At 37.6% G+C, this 13,780-nt stretch overlaps 1 protein-coding gene across 5 annotated transcripts in view; it reads right to left on the bottom strand.

Moving 5' to 3' along the window:
• The window catches only part of RASAL2 (RAS protein activator like 2), a 388,439-nt gene that overhangs the window by 173,546 nt on the left and 201,113 nt on the right, over window positions 1-13,780 (bottom strand). For all 5 annotated transcript variants that reach the window (XM_047752626.1, XM_047752627.1, XM_047752624.1 and 2 more), the window contains exon 3: window positions 11,879-12,005. In XM_047752626.1, the coding sequence (XP_047608582.1) occupies window positions 11,879-12,005 (127 nt within the window). The remainder of the gene's footprint in view (window positions 1-11,878; window positions 12,006-13,780) is intronic.

Genomic DNA, 13,780 nt, shown 5'->3' with positions numbered 1-13,780 from the left:
TACTAGGCGGGTTCAATACACCTGAGCCACAGTGGGAACTCCTGCTTTCCAGCTTTCAATTCATTACTATGTATTGTTATTTTTTGGTTGTTTTCTTCTTTGTCATTCTTCTTATTCTTGAAGGACCATGTCTTTAAAAGGATAGCCCTACTACAGTTGTAATGGGCTTTCTGGAAGGAATACAATTATATGCGTATGTTCAATCCACCATTTTTTTCCCTCAGAAGTCCAGGGAGAATCTAAAAACCATTCCTGATTGTTCATGCCACTCGTTACCACTCCCATCTGATTCTCCAACCAAAAGAGTGGTTCACTAAGATTAACACTGCCTTAGGACTGGTCAAGAGAGGCCTCTTACCTGGGCAGCACATTTCATTATTTTTTAATTTTTTAAAGTGTTTTCTTTTGTTTTAGCTTTATTTTTTTTATTTTTTATTATAGTTGACTTACAATGTTATGTTAATTTCTTCTGTACATGAAACTGACATATATATACACACATACACATTCTTTTTCTCATATTATCATGTTCTATCACAAGTGATTAGTGAACTTTGCAGCACACTTGAGAGAACTCTACTCAGGTAGTTTGGGGCACCAACCCCAACAGCGTTTGGATGGACTGGCCAGGCTGTCCACATGTGTATTTGTGGGGCCGCTCATGAAATGGGACCAAATTTGAAATTCCAGCCTGACCTTCCAGAATGTTATAAAAGTACACAAAGTTGAAGCATAGAATGTATTTAAGAAAAAAAAAATGTTGTTTAGACTAACTTAAATATTAAGATATATGATATACTTTCTTAATTTAGCAAGTAGCTGGTCCACAATTAAACACGGACTTCCTTCATGACTTCCCTTCATGATTCCCCAGGTCTTCTGGATTTACAGCAACCCTGACAATAGCCTCTACAAATGACTTAGCTGAATCAGAATAGAAATCTTTTATTTAAGACACTTTACTGCCATCTGCTGGACATTTTATGAAATAATGACAAATCAACAATGACAACTAAATGACATACATCCCGAGTTGCTGGGCAACACATAATTTGTGCCCAATCAGACAGGAAGCAATGCCTTGGGATTACTTTTGGCAAAACTGAACTAATCTCTACTGTGCCAGGACGAGGGTGGGAGAAAGATAAAAGAGCAAATCAGGTATCTAGACATCCACTTCTAACTTGGAATAAATTGTGGTCTGACACCTTGACTTAGAACTGGGAACTAATTTCCTCATTAAAAAATGATTTAGCTGCTAATATAAATCTACCCCATAAGGGTGAAATTAAAAAATGGCTTTAATACCACACCAAGACCAGCCCACCCACCAGCAAGCCGGTAACCAATGAGGCAGGGCCTGGCAGCCTTCTGGGCCAGGGGATAGCCCTGCCTATCAGAGCACCCATGGTAGTCAGCTCCACCACAAGAGAGGACACACGGAGCCCACATACGGGGCAAACCTAGAGTACACAGCTCTGTGATCACGGCAGTGTGCTGCTGGGCCCCACAGGATGACTCCTACACAAGGCCATTTATCCAAGATCAGAAAACGTAAGTGGCCTAAGATTGAGAAAGAGAATTAGACAAAATAAGAGACAGAAGAATATGTTCCAAACAAAAGAACAAGACAAAAACCCCAAAAGAAGAACTAATCAAAGAAGGTATAAGCAATCTACCCAATGAACAGTTCATGGTAATGATCAAAAAATGCTCAATGAACTTGGGAGAAGAACGGATGAACATAGTGAGGAGTTTATCAAACAGAAAATATAAAGAAGAACCAAACAGAGCTGAAGAATACAATAACTGAAATAAAAATATACTAGAAGGAATCAAAAGTAGATTGCACGATACAGAGGAACAGATCAGTGAACAGAAAGAATAGTAGAAATCACCCAAGCTGAACAGAAAAGAGAAGAAAAAATTAAAAAAAAAAATAGGAATAGTTTTTAAGATACTCGAGACAATATCAATCATACTAACATTCTCATTATGGGGGCACCAAAAGGAGAAGTGAGACAAGGGAGCAGAGAACTTATTTGAAGAAATAATAACTGAAAACCTTCCTAGCCTGGAAAAGGAAACAGACATCCAAATCCAGGAAACACAGAGAGTCCCAAACAAATGAACCCAAAGAGGTCCACTCCAAGATGAATTAGAACCGAAAGGACAAAAATTACAGGTGAAGAGAGACTCTTAAAAGCAGCAAAAGCAAAGCAACTAGTTATGTACAAGGAAACAACCATCAGACTATCAGCTGGCTTTGCAGCAAAAACTTTGCAAGCCCAAAAAGGAGTGGCACGATATATTCAAAATGATGGGGCGGGGGGACTGTAACCAAGAATCCACAATCTGGAAAGGCTGTCATTCAGATTTGAAGGAGGAGAAAGAGTTTTACAGACAAGCAAAAGCTAAAAGAGTTCAGCATCATTAAGTTGGCTTTACAAAAAAATGTTTCAAAGACTTTACTAAGTGGAGAAGAAAAGATGACAGCTAGACATATGAAAATTACAAAAGGAAAAAATCTCATGGGTAAAGGCAAACACATAGTAAAAGTAGTAAATCAACCACTTCCAAAGCTGATAGGAAGGTTAAAAGACAAAAGTAGTAAAATCGTCTATATCCACAATAAGCAGTTAAGAGATAGACAAAACAAAAGATCTAAAATGCGACATCACAAACATTAAACATGGGAGAGATTTAAAACGTAAGGTGGTTAAAACAATCACATATAGACAGGTTGTTATATATGAACTTCACGGTAACTACAACCCCAAAGTTTCTAACTGATACACACAAAAAATAGAGAGAGGAATCCAAAAATGAGACTAAATTCTATGAAAAGAAAGCCAGGGTAGCAACACATATCAAAAAAAAAAAAAAATACACTTTAAAACAAAGATTGTAACAAGAGACAAAGAAGACATTATTTTATAATGAAGGGCTCAATCCAACAGGAAGGCATAACAATTGTAAACACCTATGTAATCAATATAGGAACACCAAAATACATAAAGCAAATATTAACAAATATTAAAGGGAGAAACTGACAGTAAGACAATAGCAGTAGATGACTTTAATACCACACTTACCTCAGTGGATACATCATCCAGACAGACAATCAATAAGGAAACACTGGCCTAAACAACACATTAGACTCGGTGAATGTAATAGATATATACAGAGAAGAGTCAATCCGAAAGCAGAATACACATTCCTTTCACGTGCACATTCTCCCAAACATGTCACATTCTAGGCAACAAAACAAATATCAATATATTTAAGAATACTGAAATCATATCAAGCACATTTTCTGAACACAAAAGCATAAGACTAGAAATCAACCATGAGGGAGTTCCTGTTGTGGCTCAGTGGTAACAAACCCAACTAGTAAGCATGAGGTTGCAGGTTTGATTCCTGGCCTCACTCAGTGGGTTAAGGATCCAGCATTGCTGTGAGCTGTAGTATAGGTCACAGATGAGGCTTAGATCCCATGTTTCTGTGGCTGTGGCAAAGGCCGGTAGCTGCAGCTCTGATTCAACCCCTAGCCTGGGAATTTCCATATGCCGCACATTCAGCCTTAAAAAGCAAACAAACAAACAAACCATGAGAAGAAAACTGTAAAAAGTACAAACATATGGAGGTGAAACAGCATGTTACTAGACAATCATCAATGGTCACTGAAGAAATCAAAGAGGGAATCAAAAAATACCTGGAGAAAAATGAAAATAAAAACACAACAACCCAGGAGTTCCCCCTCATGGCTCAGCAGAAACGAATCTGACTAGCACCCATGAGGACACAGGTTTGATCCCTGGCCTCATTCAGTGGGTTAAGGATCCGGTGTTGCCATGAGCTTTGGTGTAGGTCGCAGACATGGCTCAGATCTGATGTTGCTGTGGCTGTGGCGTAGGCCGGCGGCTATAGCCTCAATTCATCCCCTAGCCTGAGTACCTCCATATGCTGCAACTGCAGCCCTAAAAAGCAAAAAACAAAAACAAAAAAACAAAACCCACAATGACCTTAAATCTATGGGTTGCAGCAGAAGTAGTTTCTTAGAGGGAAGTTTATAGCAATACAAGCCTACCTCAAGAAACAAGAAAAATCTCAAATAAGCAATCTGGCCTTACACTTAAAAAGATTAGAAAAAGATGTAAAACCCAAAGTTAAGAGAAAGAAAGAAATCATAACTACTAGATCAGAAACACAAGGAGACTAAAGAAAAAAAAAAGCAAGCAAGCAAGCAAAGATCAATGAGACCAAGAGAAAATTTTTTGAAAAGATAAACAAAAATTGAAAAAACTTAGCCAGACTCATAAAGAATAAGAATAAAAAGAGAGGGGGCAATGGAGTTCCTGCCATGGTGCAGAGGAAATGAATCTGACTAGGAACCATGAGGTTATGGGTTTGATCCCGGGCCTCGATCAGTGGGTTAAGGATCCTGTGCTGCTGTGAGCTGTAGTGTAGATCACAGACATGGCTCAGATCTGGCGTTGCTGTGGCTCTGGCGTAGGCTGGTGGCAACAGCTCAGATTCGACCCCTAGCCTGGGAACCTCCATATGCTGCAGGTGTGGCCCTAAAAAGACAAAAAGACCAAAAAAAAAAAAAAAAAGAGGGGCCAAAAAATGAAATCAGATTCAAGAAGTTATGATTGACAGCAAGAAATACAAAAGACCATGAGATGATGATGAATTAATAGATTCCAATGAAATGGACAACTAGACAAAATGAACAAATTTCTAGAAATGTTCAATCTCCCAAAACAGAATAAGGAAGAAACAGAAAATATGAACAGATTGCCAGGAATAAAACTGAATCAGTGATTTTTTAAAAACTTCCAACAAACACAAAAAAGTTCAAGGTTAGAGGGCTTAACAGGTAAGTTCTACCAAACACTTAAAAAAGAGTTAACACCATTCTTCAATGAGTCCCAAAAACTGAAGAGAAAGGAACACTTCAGAACTCATTCTATGATGCCATCATCACCCTGATATCGAAATCAGATACTATGAAAGAAATTACAGGATAATATCACTGATGAACATACATTCAAAAACCCTAGACAAATATTAGCAAACCAAATTTGACAATACATTAAAAGGGTCATACCCCATTATGAAGCGGAATTTATCCCAGGCATGCAGAGATGGTTTGATATCTTCATATCAATAAATGCATAGACCACATTAACAAACTGAAAATAAAAATCATACGATCACTTCAACAGATGCAAAAAAAAAGCTTCTATCAAAATTCAACATTTAGGGAGTTCATAAAAAATAAAGAAATTTTTAAAAATTCAACATAATTTATGATTAAAAAATCTTAACCAAGTGTGTATAGAGGAAACATACCTCAACATAATAAAGGCCATATATGACAAACCCACAGCCAACATCATACCAAACAGCTGAAAGCATTTCCCATGAGATTAGGAACAAGGCAAGGATGCCCATTCTTGCCACTCTGATTCAACATAGTACTTGCAGTCCTAGCCACAGCAGACAAGAAAAAAAGAAATGAAAGGAATCCAGACTGGAAAGGAAGAAGTCAAACCATCATTGTTTTCAGATGACATGATTCTATATATAGAAAATCCTCAAGATGCCACCAAAAGAACTATTACAACTAATAAATGAATTTAGCAAAGCTGTAGGCTGCAAAACTAACATAAGAAATTGGATGCATGTCTATATACTAATAACAAACTATCAGAAAGAGACATTAAGAAAACAATTTCATTTACAACTGCATCATAAAGAATAAAATACCTAGGAATTAATCAAACCAAGGATTAAAAACCCCGTAAACTATAAGATACTGATGAAAGAAATTAAAGATAACACAAATAAATGTAAAGATACATTGTGCTTATAAGATGGGAAGAATTAATACTGTTAAAGTGACCACACTACCCAAGGTCATCTATAGACTCGGTGTAATCCCTATCAAAATACCATTTTTTTCTACAAATATAGAACAAAATATTCTAAAATTTGTAGGAAAACACAAAAGACCTCAAATTGCCAAAACAATCATGAGAGAGAAGAACAGAGTTGGAGGTATTATGCTCCCTGATGTTGTGGTACAGAGCTATAATGATCAAAATGGTATGGGACTGGCACAAAAACAGACACATAGATCGATCAATGTAACAGAAATAAACCCATGCTTATATGGTCAATTAATCAACGACAAAGGAAGCAAAAATATTTAACAAGGAAAAGATAGCCTCTTCGATAAATGATGTTGGGAAAACATGCAAAAGATTCAAACTGGATTACCTTCGTACACTACGTATAAGAATAAACTCAAAGTGGATTAAAGACCTAAATATAAGACCTGAGACCGTAAAACTCCTACAGGAAAACGAAGGCAGTATGCTCTTTAACATTGTTCTTAGCAGTGTTTTTTGGACCTGTCTCCTTTGGAAAAGGAAACAAAAGCAAAAATAAAGAAATGGAAGTATATCAAACAAAAACTTTTACACAGTGAAGGATATGTACCATGTATACATGAATTCGATAGCCAATTTAAGTACTAAGTGCTAGTACACACAGTCTCTTTTTGTTGTTGTTTTTTTAATTTTTTGCTTTTTAGGGCCACAGCTGTGGCATATCGAAGTCCCCAGGCTAGGGGTGGGAACTGGATCCGCAGCTGCCCCCCACAACCACAGCCACGGCAAGGCAGGATCTGAGCTGCATCTGAGTCCTACACTGCAGCTCACTGCGACAACCAGATCCTTAACCCACTAGCGGGGCCAGGGATCGAACCTGCATCCTCTTGGATACTAGTCGAGTTCGAGTTTGTTATCATTGAGCCACAATGGGAACTCCCACAGTCATAATTTATCAGGATTTTAAAATCTATTTTTTTAAATGGAAGGATAAATTTCTTGTAACATGAAATCTTCATCACTCTCACTTCCCCTTCTTTCAATGTTATCATTACTACCCTGTATTGTCATAGAAGATTTTAGCATTTTGAAAATACTCCATAAATGATCGAGATACTCCTAAGCGTGTAGGTCTTGGGAATAAAGAGAGAGTCATTGCCGGTTTACACATCAAGCTAGAACTCAGGCTAATTTAACAGAGAAGAAGGTCAGGGTTAAAGCAATGATTTAAATAATCAATATCGCCTAACAATTTTGATTAAAAGAGTTTTCCTTTTCATTAATTTTATAAATGCTTTGGAAAGTATATTTTGCTTTTTAATACTTTCTTAAAATGTTCTTCCAATTTTTATCACTGGGTCAAGAGACTTAAGAAAACATGGATCCAAGGTTAATTTTTCCTTAAGGTTTTTCCAATTTGTTTTCCTTTTTTTGGTGGTGTTATTTTAGATTTTCTGTTTGACTTCTCCACTTTCATAAACATGAAAATTCTGCATAGCTAACTTTGACTCTATAAGACTTTTGATGTATTTTTCTAAGGCTTGCTAACATGTATCAAAGGTATATTATATGAAATTTTAATTTTAGGTACATTTACTAAATGTTTCTGGGTTTTGAGGACTTCATGATAATGAAACAAATTTACTTATCACAGGCATAGTTTTTTAAAAATCCAGAGATGTATAAGTAAGACCATGGGAGTACTTTTAAGATTTATCACAATGTAATACACTATAGGTATAAAGATCTCTGCAGCTTTGAGTTACTAGATGTTTGGTTTTAAACTTGTCAGTTTAACCTGAACGTTTTGTTTGAGAATGGAGAAAGTGCCTATTTATGAATGTTTGCACTTTCTGATTAAACCAGCTTTATGATCACACTTTTGATGCCTCCTGCAAATGGGAATTCTTGCTCACCTTAGGCTCCAACTTTACTTTGCCCATTTGGGCATGAGAGTATGACCTTTATTGGAATGTCAAAGAAACGCCACAACCAGGTTGGACAGGGTTCTCAATTTACCTTTGTGCTAACAACTCCCAGCCAGGCAGCAGACGACATGCAGTAGTAAGAGACAAATTTTCTCCCATAAATGTATGCACCACCAGTGTCCACTGTTCAGCTCTCACCCTATGTTACTTTTTTTTTAATGTAATAGGTTATATTTGTATGGAAAATGAATATGTACTATTTCTAGTTCATGTGGCCAATCTATATAGCTCCTGTATTGTCTGTCTGCAAAGAGTTTACCATCTGAAGATGTAATTTCCTTTTGAAAATTGAGCGAATCAAGCTTTTGCACGGCCTGAATTTGAAAAATCTTTTTGACAACTAAATTAAAATCGGGGTATTGTCACTAGGGGAAAATAGTTTTTCCCAGGTTTTCTGAATTTGGAATGGGTGCTTTCAACATGATGATCATACGCCTTAAGAAAACATCTCATTTCCTATGGAAAAGAATCTGCTGTGTCAAAATCTGCATCATGTGCCAGGGTAAACATAAAATTTTTGTATCCTGGGTAATGTGTAAATTGCTGAATGCAAGAGTCGGAGAACTAGTGAGTGAGAAGCACATTCTGTGCTTAACCCCTCCCCCTGCCCCCCACCTCCCGCAACACACTTTTTTCTCCTAAGTTCTTGACATGTGCTAGGTTTCTCGTCACTGTGCATCTGCTGTGTTGAACAATGTGTGCGGCACAAACACAGGCCTTCCCAGCTGTTTACATTCTGGTTTCTTCACCAGTTTGAAAGCTCCAGTGTACAGTAAACTGGCAGCACTCATGAAAGTTCTTCACAGATCCTTATATTCATGGGGATCCTTTCTGATACCAATTCTCTAAGGTAGAAGAAAGGTGTGTGGCGTTTTTCCACTGTCTCACAGCTGAAATCAAAATGCACGCACTGCTTTATGTCCACGGAAACGGATCCCTCCTCCTCGGGGTTCCTCTACTGGAGAGGAACGCAGGGAACGGAGAGCTTGCGAAGGGAGAGAATCACGCAAAACAGAAGGGCTTCTCACACACTTGACTGACATATTTCGGAAGCAAAATTCTGCATTTTCGTTCTTCTTCTCTAGTCAGTCCTTTGCTAGTGCTCGCTCATCGTCCTAACCTCTAGCCATTCCAAGGCTTCATCTTGAACTTTTCTCTTCCACCTAAACGCATTTCCTGGCGATTTCATTCAAATCACATTTTCTTCAAGCACCATCTTTTTGCTAAAAGTCTTCAATTTGTTATCGCCAGTCTGCACTTATCCCTTAATTTCCAAATTTACATATTTCTACTTGTACACCTTAGACGCTCCTCAAGCTAAACATGTCTAAACCAAGCTCTTGGTCCCAAGTGTCAAACTTGCTTCTCCTAGTGTCCCTTATTTTAAGAAATAACAACTTCATTCTTCCAGCCGCTCTAAGCAAAATGTTTCAGTCTTCTGTTTCTCACTTTCCACATCAGATGCAATAAGCAAACTGGCTCATTAGCGCCACCTTCAAATATACCCAGAATCTGGTCACTTCTCAGCCCTTCCGCTACTACTGTTATGGCCCAAGTTCTTATCATTTCTTGTCTAGATGGCTGCAATAGCATCCTAATCGGTCTCTAAACTCCCCTTCTTGCATCCCAAGTCTCCATATAGAAGTTAGCTGCTTCCGATCCAACAGAGGAAAAGCCAAAGCTTCTACGATGACCTATGAGACCTTTACGATCTGCTTGCCAAAGAGCCAAATCATGTCATCTCCAGCTCTATGCTGTTTCTGGAACACTCTAAACACCTTCTTACTTTATACTAGCTCTTCCCGAGTGGAACCCCACACTCCCAGTATCTACATGCCTTATTCCCATACTTTCATCGGATCTTAACAGTGAGGCGTTCGTGACCTTAACTAAAATTTACTTCCTTATATTTTCTAGCCTTGTTCCCTACTTTACTATTTTCTTTGTACTTGTCAACATCTAGCACAGCATACGTTTTACTTATTACTCTTGCTTATTGTCTGTCCTCCTCAACAGAATGTAAACTCTACCAAGGAAGAGATTTCTATTTTTTCCCCCCAATGCTATATCTCAAGTGCACTTGGCGCATAGTTGTCACTCAACAATTCTCTGCCACACAAATGAACGTTTTTTAAACATAAAAATCAATAAAAGCCACACACTAATATACCACAGTAAGAGCATGTGCTGTAAATAGTCATCAGTAATCCATCTTTCCAGCTATATAAGAATTTCTAAAGGCTGATCTTATGTCTTTTTTGTCTTAAGGATGGGCATAAAATGTTACCTATACAGCAATTACTCAATTAAATATATGACAGCAGGAAATTCTGCCTAAACCTTTGGGACATAAAAATAGAACAACAGAATAATTATGTAATTCAAAATTAGATTGGCATGTAAAGAACAGCTCTAAAAGTAGTCTTTTCCCTGCTAATATTTATGAGCAATAGCTTCCAGTACTAACTTAGGAATCCATCCCCAAAATGATCATGGACTACCATGATTCAAGATGGCTGCCAGGATTCGAGGGCAGAAGGTGGAAGGTAGAGGACTGCCTCTGGGCTACACACCTTGGCCACCTCATCTTAGCCTGTCTTTGGGACCTGTACCTGCAATGTTGGAGACATTTAACAATTTACTATATATTTCTCTCTTCTATAAAATCATAATAATTATTCAGACTATAATTACACTTCCTCAAAATCAATTGACTTTTAGGGATCAAAGAGTGAACAGTCAAAGGAACCTGAAGAAGTGACAAAGATAGTCACCAACATCACACTGCAAATAATGATGACAAAGGAGTTGAAAGAAGGTGATTCCAACCCAGTCCAATTCATTATAACTACTACGCGAAATACAAACAGGCTCTAAAATGGTTACGGCCAGACAGGCTTGCAATATAATTTAGGCCCACACCTAAACTGGTTTCAACAGATGCTAAAGAACTACAATAGAAAAAGGATAAAAGGAAAACTTGACGTTTCCAAGCGTAACTCCTGGCACAGAAGTGTTTGCTAACCTAACTTCCAGAAAGCAACAAATGTCAGAGGATAAAATGAGAACTAAAGGACTCAAATTTTGACTAAGAATCCGAGTAACATTTAGAAAATGAAACGAAAAGAAGAAAAAGGCAAAAACAGACAAAAAGCCAAAAACCTTGATTTTCAAAAATACAACAAAGTCACAGCATCATCCACATTAACTAACATAGAGACAGTCAATTCTTCCCTTTTATCTACCTACTAAATAGCAAACAATAATACCACAAAACACCAAAGCAAACTCGTACTTTTCAAATTCTTTCATTGTTTTATTTAATCTTAATTATGTTCCCTTAAAATTACCTGATTGGTCTAATTATTTAAATACTGATTAGTAAGCCTGCGAAACACTAAACAGAGTCATTTGGTAGGAAATAGGGAAACAGCGTTTTGATACTGACATGAATTCTCTGTGTAACAATTCCAGTGGGTTTTTTGTTTTTTGGGTGTTTTTTGATGTCTCCCTTCTGTCACCCACTCTAACCACAGTCTTGAATATAACTTACATGGGCCATATAAAATTAGCTGAGTTAAATTAGCCTGATCTGACATTACATTATACAAGACAACATTAATAGCTGTGTCAGCAGGGCTCAAACCATTTAATACTGTTTCCATCCAAAACAGACCACCTAACACTTTCAAAATTTAAAGCCAAACAGTAAATTCAGAAATAACACACCATCCAACTTGCCTAGGAGTTTAGGGTAACCTCACTTGGGCTCAGACAAATATTTTATCTCCGTAAAATAACTTTGCTGCCTCTTGGTTATAAGGAATAAAACTTTCTAATGACCTCTAACTTCCGGTTAACACACTATATTTTAAAGCATGTACATAACAGTAAATGCCGGGTGTTTTGTTTTATTGCAACACTCAATAACAAGTCTATAAGTTACCAAATAAAAATCAGGCATGTCGTTCCTTTTACACAGTAGCTTACCCAGTTTAGCGGCGCCCTCTGGTGGGTACTCAGGAAACTGACCCTCGGAGGGGACACTGACAGTTCTCCTCAGGCATCGCCCTTTGGTGGAATCTGTCGGCTGCTCCTGTCCTCCTTCCACAGGTATCTAGTTAACCAAAGAAGAGATGAAATGTAATCGTGTTATAACTACCTTCTGATTGAATAATGTTTTTAGTTAATGAAGGCAGGCGTCTGTAATCACCAGAGCAAAACAGAAGAAACTAGAGGTAAAGTAAATACGATGGTCAAAGTATCACCAAACCCTTTCCGGAAGCTTTTCTTTAAAAAGAAAACTAAAAGATCAGGATGGGTGAGTATGTAAATTAGCTTAGGTGAGGTATGTACAAATCACAGACAGCTGTGTTTCTGCTTAGCTCAGAAACAAAACACCCACACAAATAAAATTCTTTAACATCAGAAACTGGCTCACAAGTCCCAATCCTGCCTAATGCGCAATAAGGTGAATGGAAATAAACGTTGACCAGAAAGATTTCACTCCAAAATTCTCTTAAAAGAAGGTTTTGTTAGATACAAGTAGCAAAATCACCCATATTTTCTTTAATTTTAGAAGTAAGCACTTAATGGACAGTTAATAAAATACTATATATACTATCTATCGAAATTTTCAGTCAAAACTTGCATAGATACTTACATAAAATGGCATATTTTCTTCCAAAAGTGAGACTGGTTTTTGAAATCCTAAAAAAAATTTTTTTTCTATTTATGTGGAATAAGAACCATGAATGCTACAAAAGATCTCTTTCTAATGCCACTATTTCACAACTTACGTACTGCCTTTCATTGTATCATTGTAGAGTAATGAGATATTTCCAGGTTCTTTTTTTTTTTTTTTTCTTCCAATTTTGCTAGTTCTAAAAGACCCATCATCTTAGTTTGGAGATAGAGGGCAAAGACTTTTCATAAAGAGATTTCACTAGTAACCTTTAGCAGAATTAAGAATAGTATTGGTAACATCTTAAACAGTTGGACAAAATATGTCAGGAATTATGTTACTAAGGCTGTTGCTCCAGAATCATACCCCTGCCCCTCCCTCAACTGGAGACTAATTGCCCTTATCTGGGTTTCCAGGCTCAATTACAAAAAGAGGAAGCTGCAAAGAGAAAAACCAGACTGGTTGAAACCAACTAGACCCAAGATGGTGGAAGACCTGACCTCCAGGAGACCTTGAGCCTCATTACACGTTCATTGTAATATATTAGCATGCTAAATGACACACCCACCAGTACCATGACAGTTGACAATTGCCATGACAACGGCTGGAAAAGTCCACACAGTGACTGAAAGGGGGTGTTGCCCCAGTTCTGAGTCTAAACCACACCCCTGCTCTCAGGTAAGTCATAAATATTCCTCCCTCTCATCACTCAATTCTCTCCCTTTCACCTCGATCCTTCTAAAATATATTATTCAGCCCAAATCTGGCTGAGAAGTTGATTTATGAAGTAAGTTTCCATACTACTCCATTCTTTGGCCCGTGAATAAACCTTGTCCTGTTGCAGTCTCAGCATTGGTTTCTTTACCGGCTGTGTGAATCTGGATGGAAAAAGAAGCTCCCTGGCAAGACCCCCAGGCCTGGACTAGGACCCTAGCACAGGTCCGGGTGACCAGTTCAGTAACAGTTAATCATAGCCTCTAATTTCTTAGGGCTCCAACCTAGAATTTCAACAAATTTCAATGATAATGTCTAGCATTAAGTTCTTACTATATGAAAGGCTAAAGAATTTACATTTTTAATATTATGAGGGAGCCATTATTATTAGTCCCCTTTTAAGCACCAAGAAGAATTTATCCCTCTAGATGATCTCACATCAACTGATCCAGTAAAAGTGGGATAGATATGGTCTTTAGTGTGTGTGCTTTCTG

Source organism: Phacochoerus africanus, chromosome 11 (genome assembly GCF_016906955.1).
Source record: "Phacochoerus africanus isolate WHEZ1 chromosome 11, ROS_Pafr_v1, whole genome shotgun sequence".
NCBI lineage: Eukaryota > Metazoa > Chordata > Mammalia > Artiodactyla > Suidae > Phacochoerus > Phacochoerus africanus.
The sequence above is the reverse complement of the archived record's forward strand: the minus strand, read 5'-3'. Positions and strand labels throughout refer to the sequence as shown.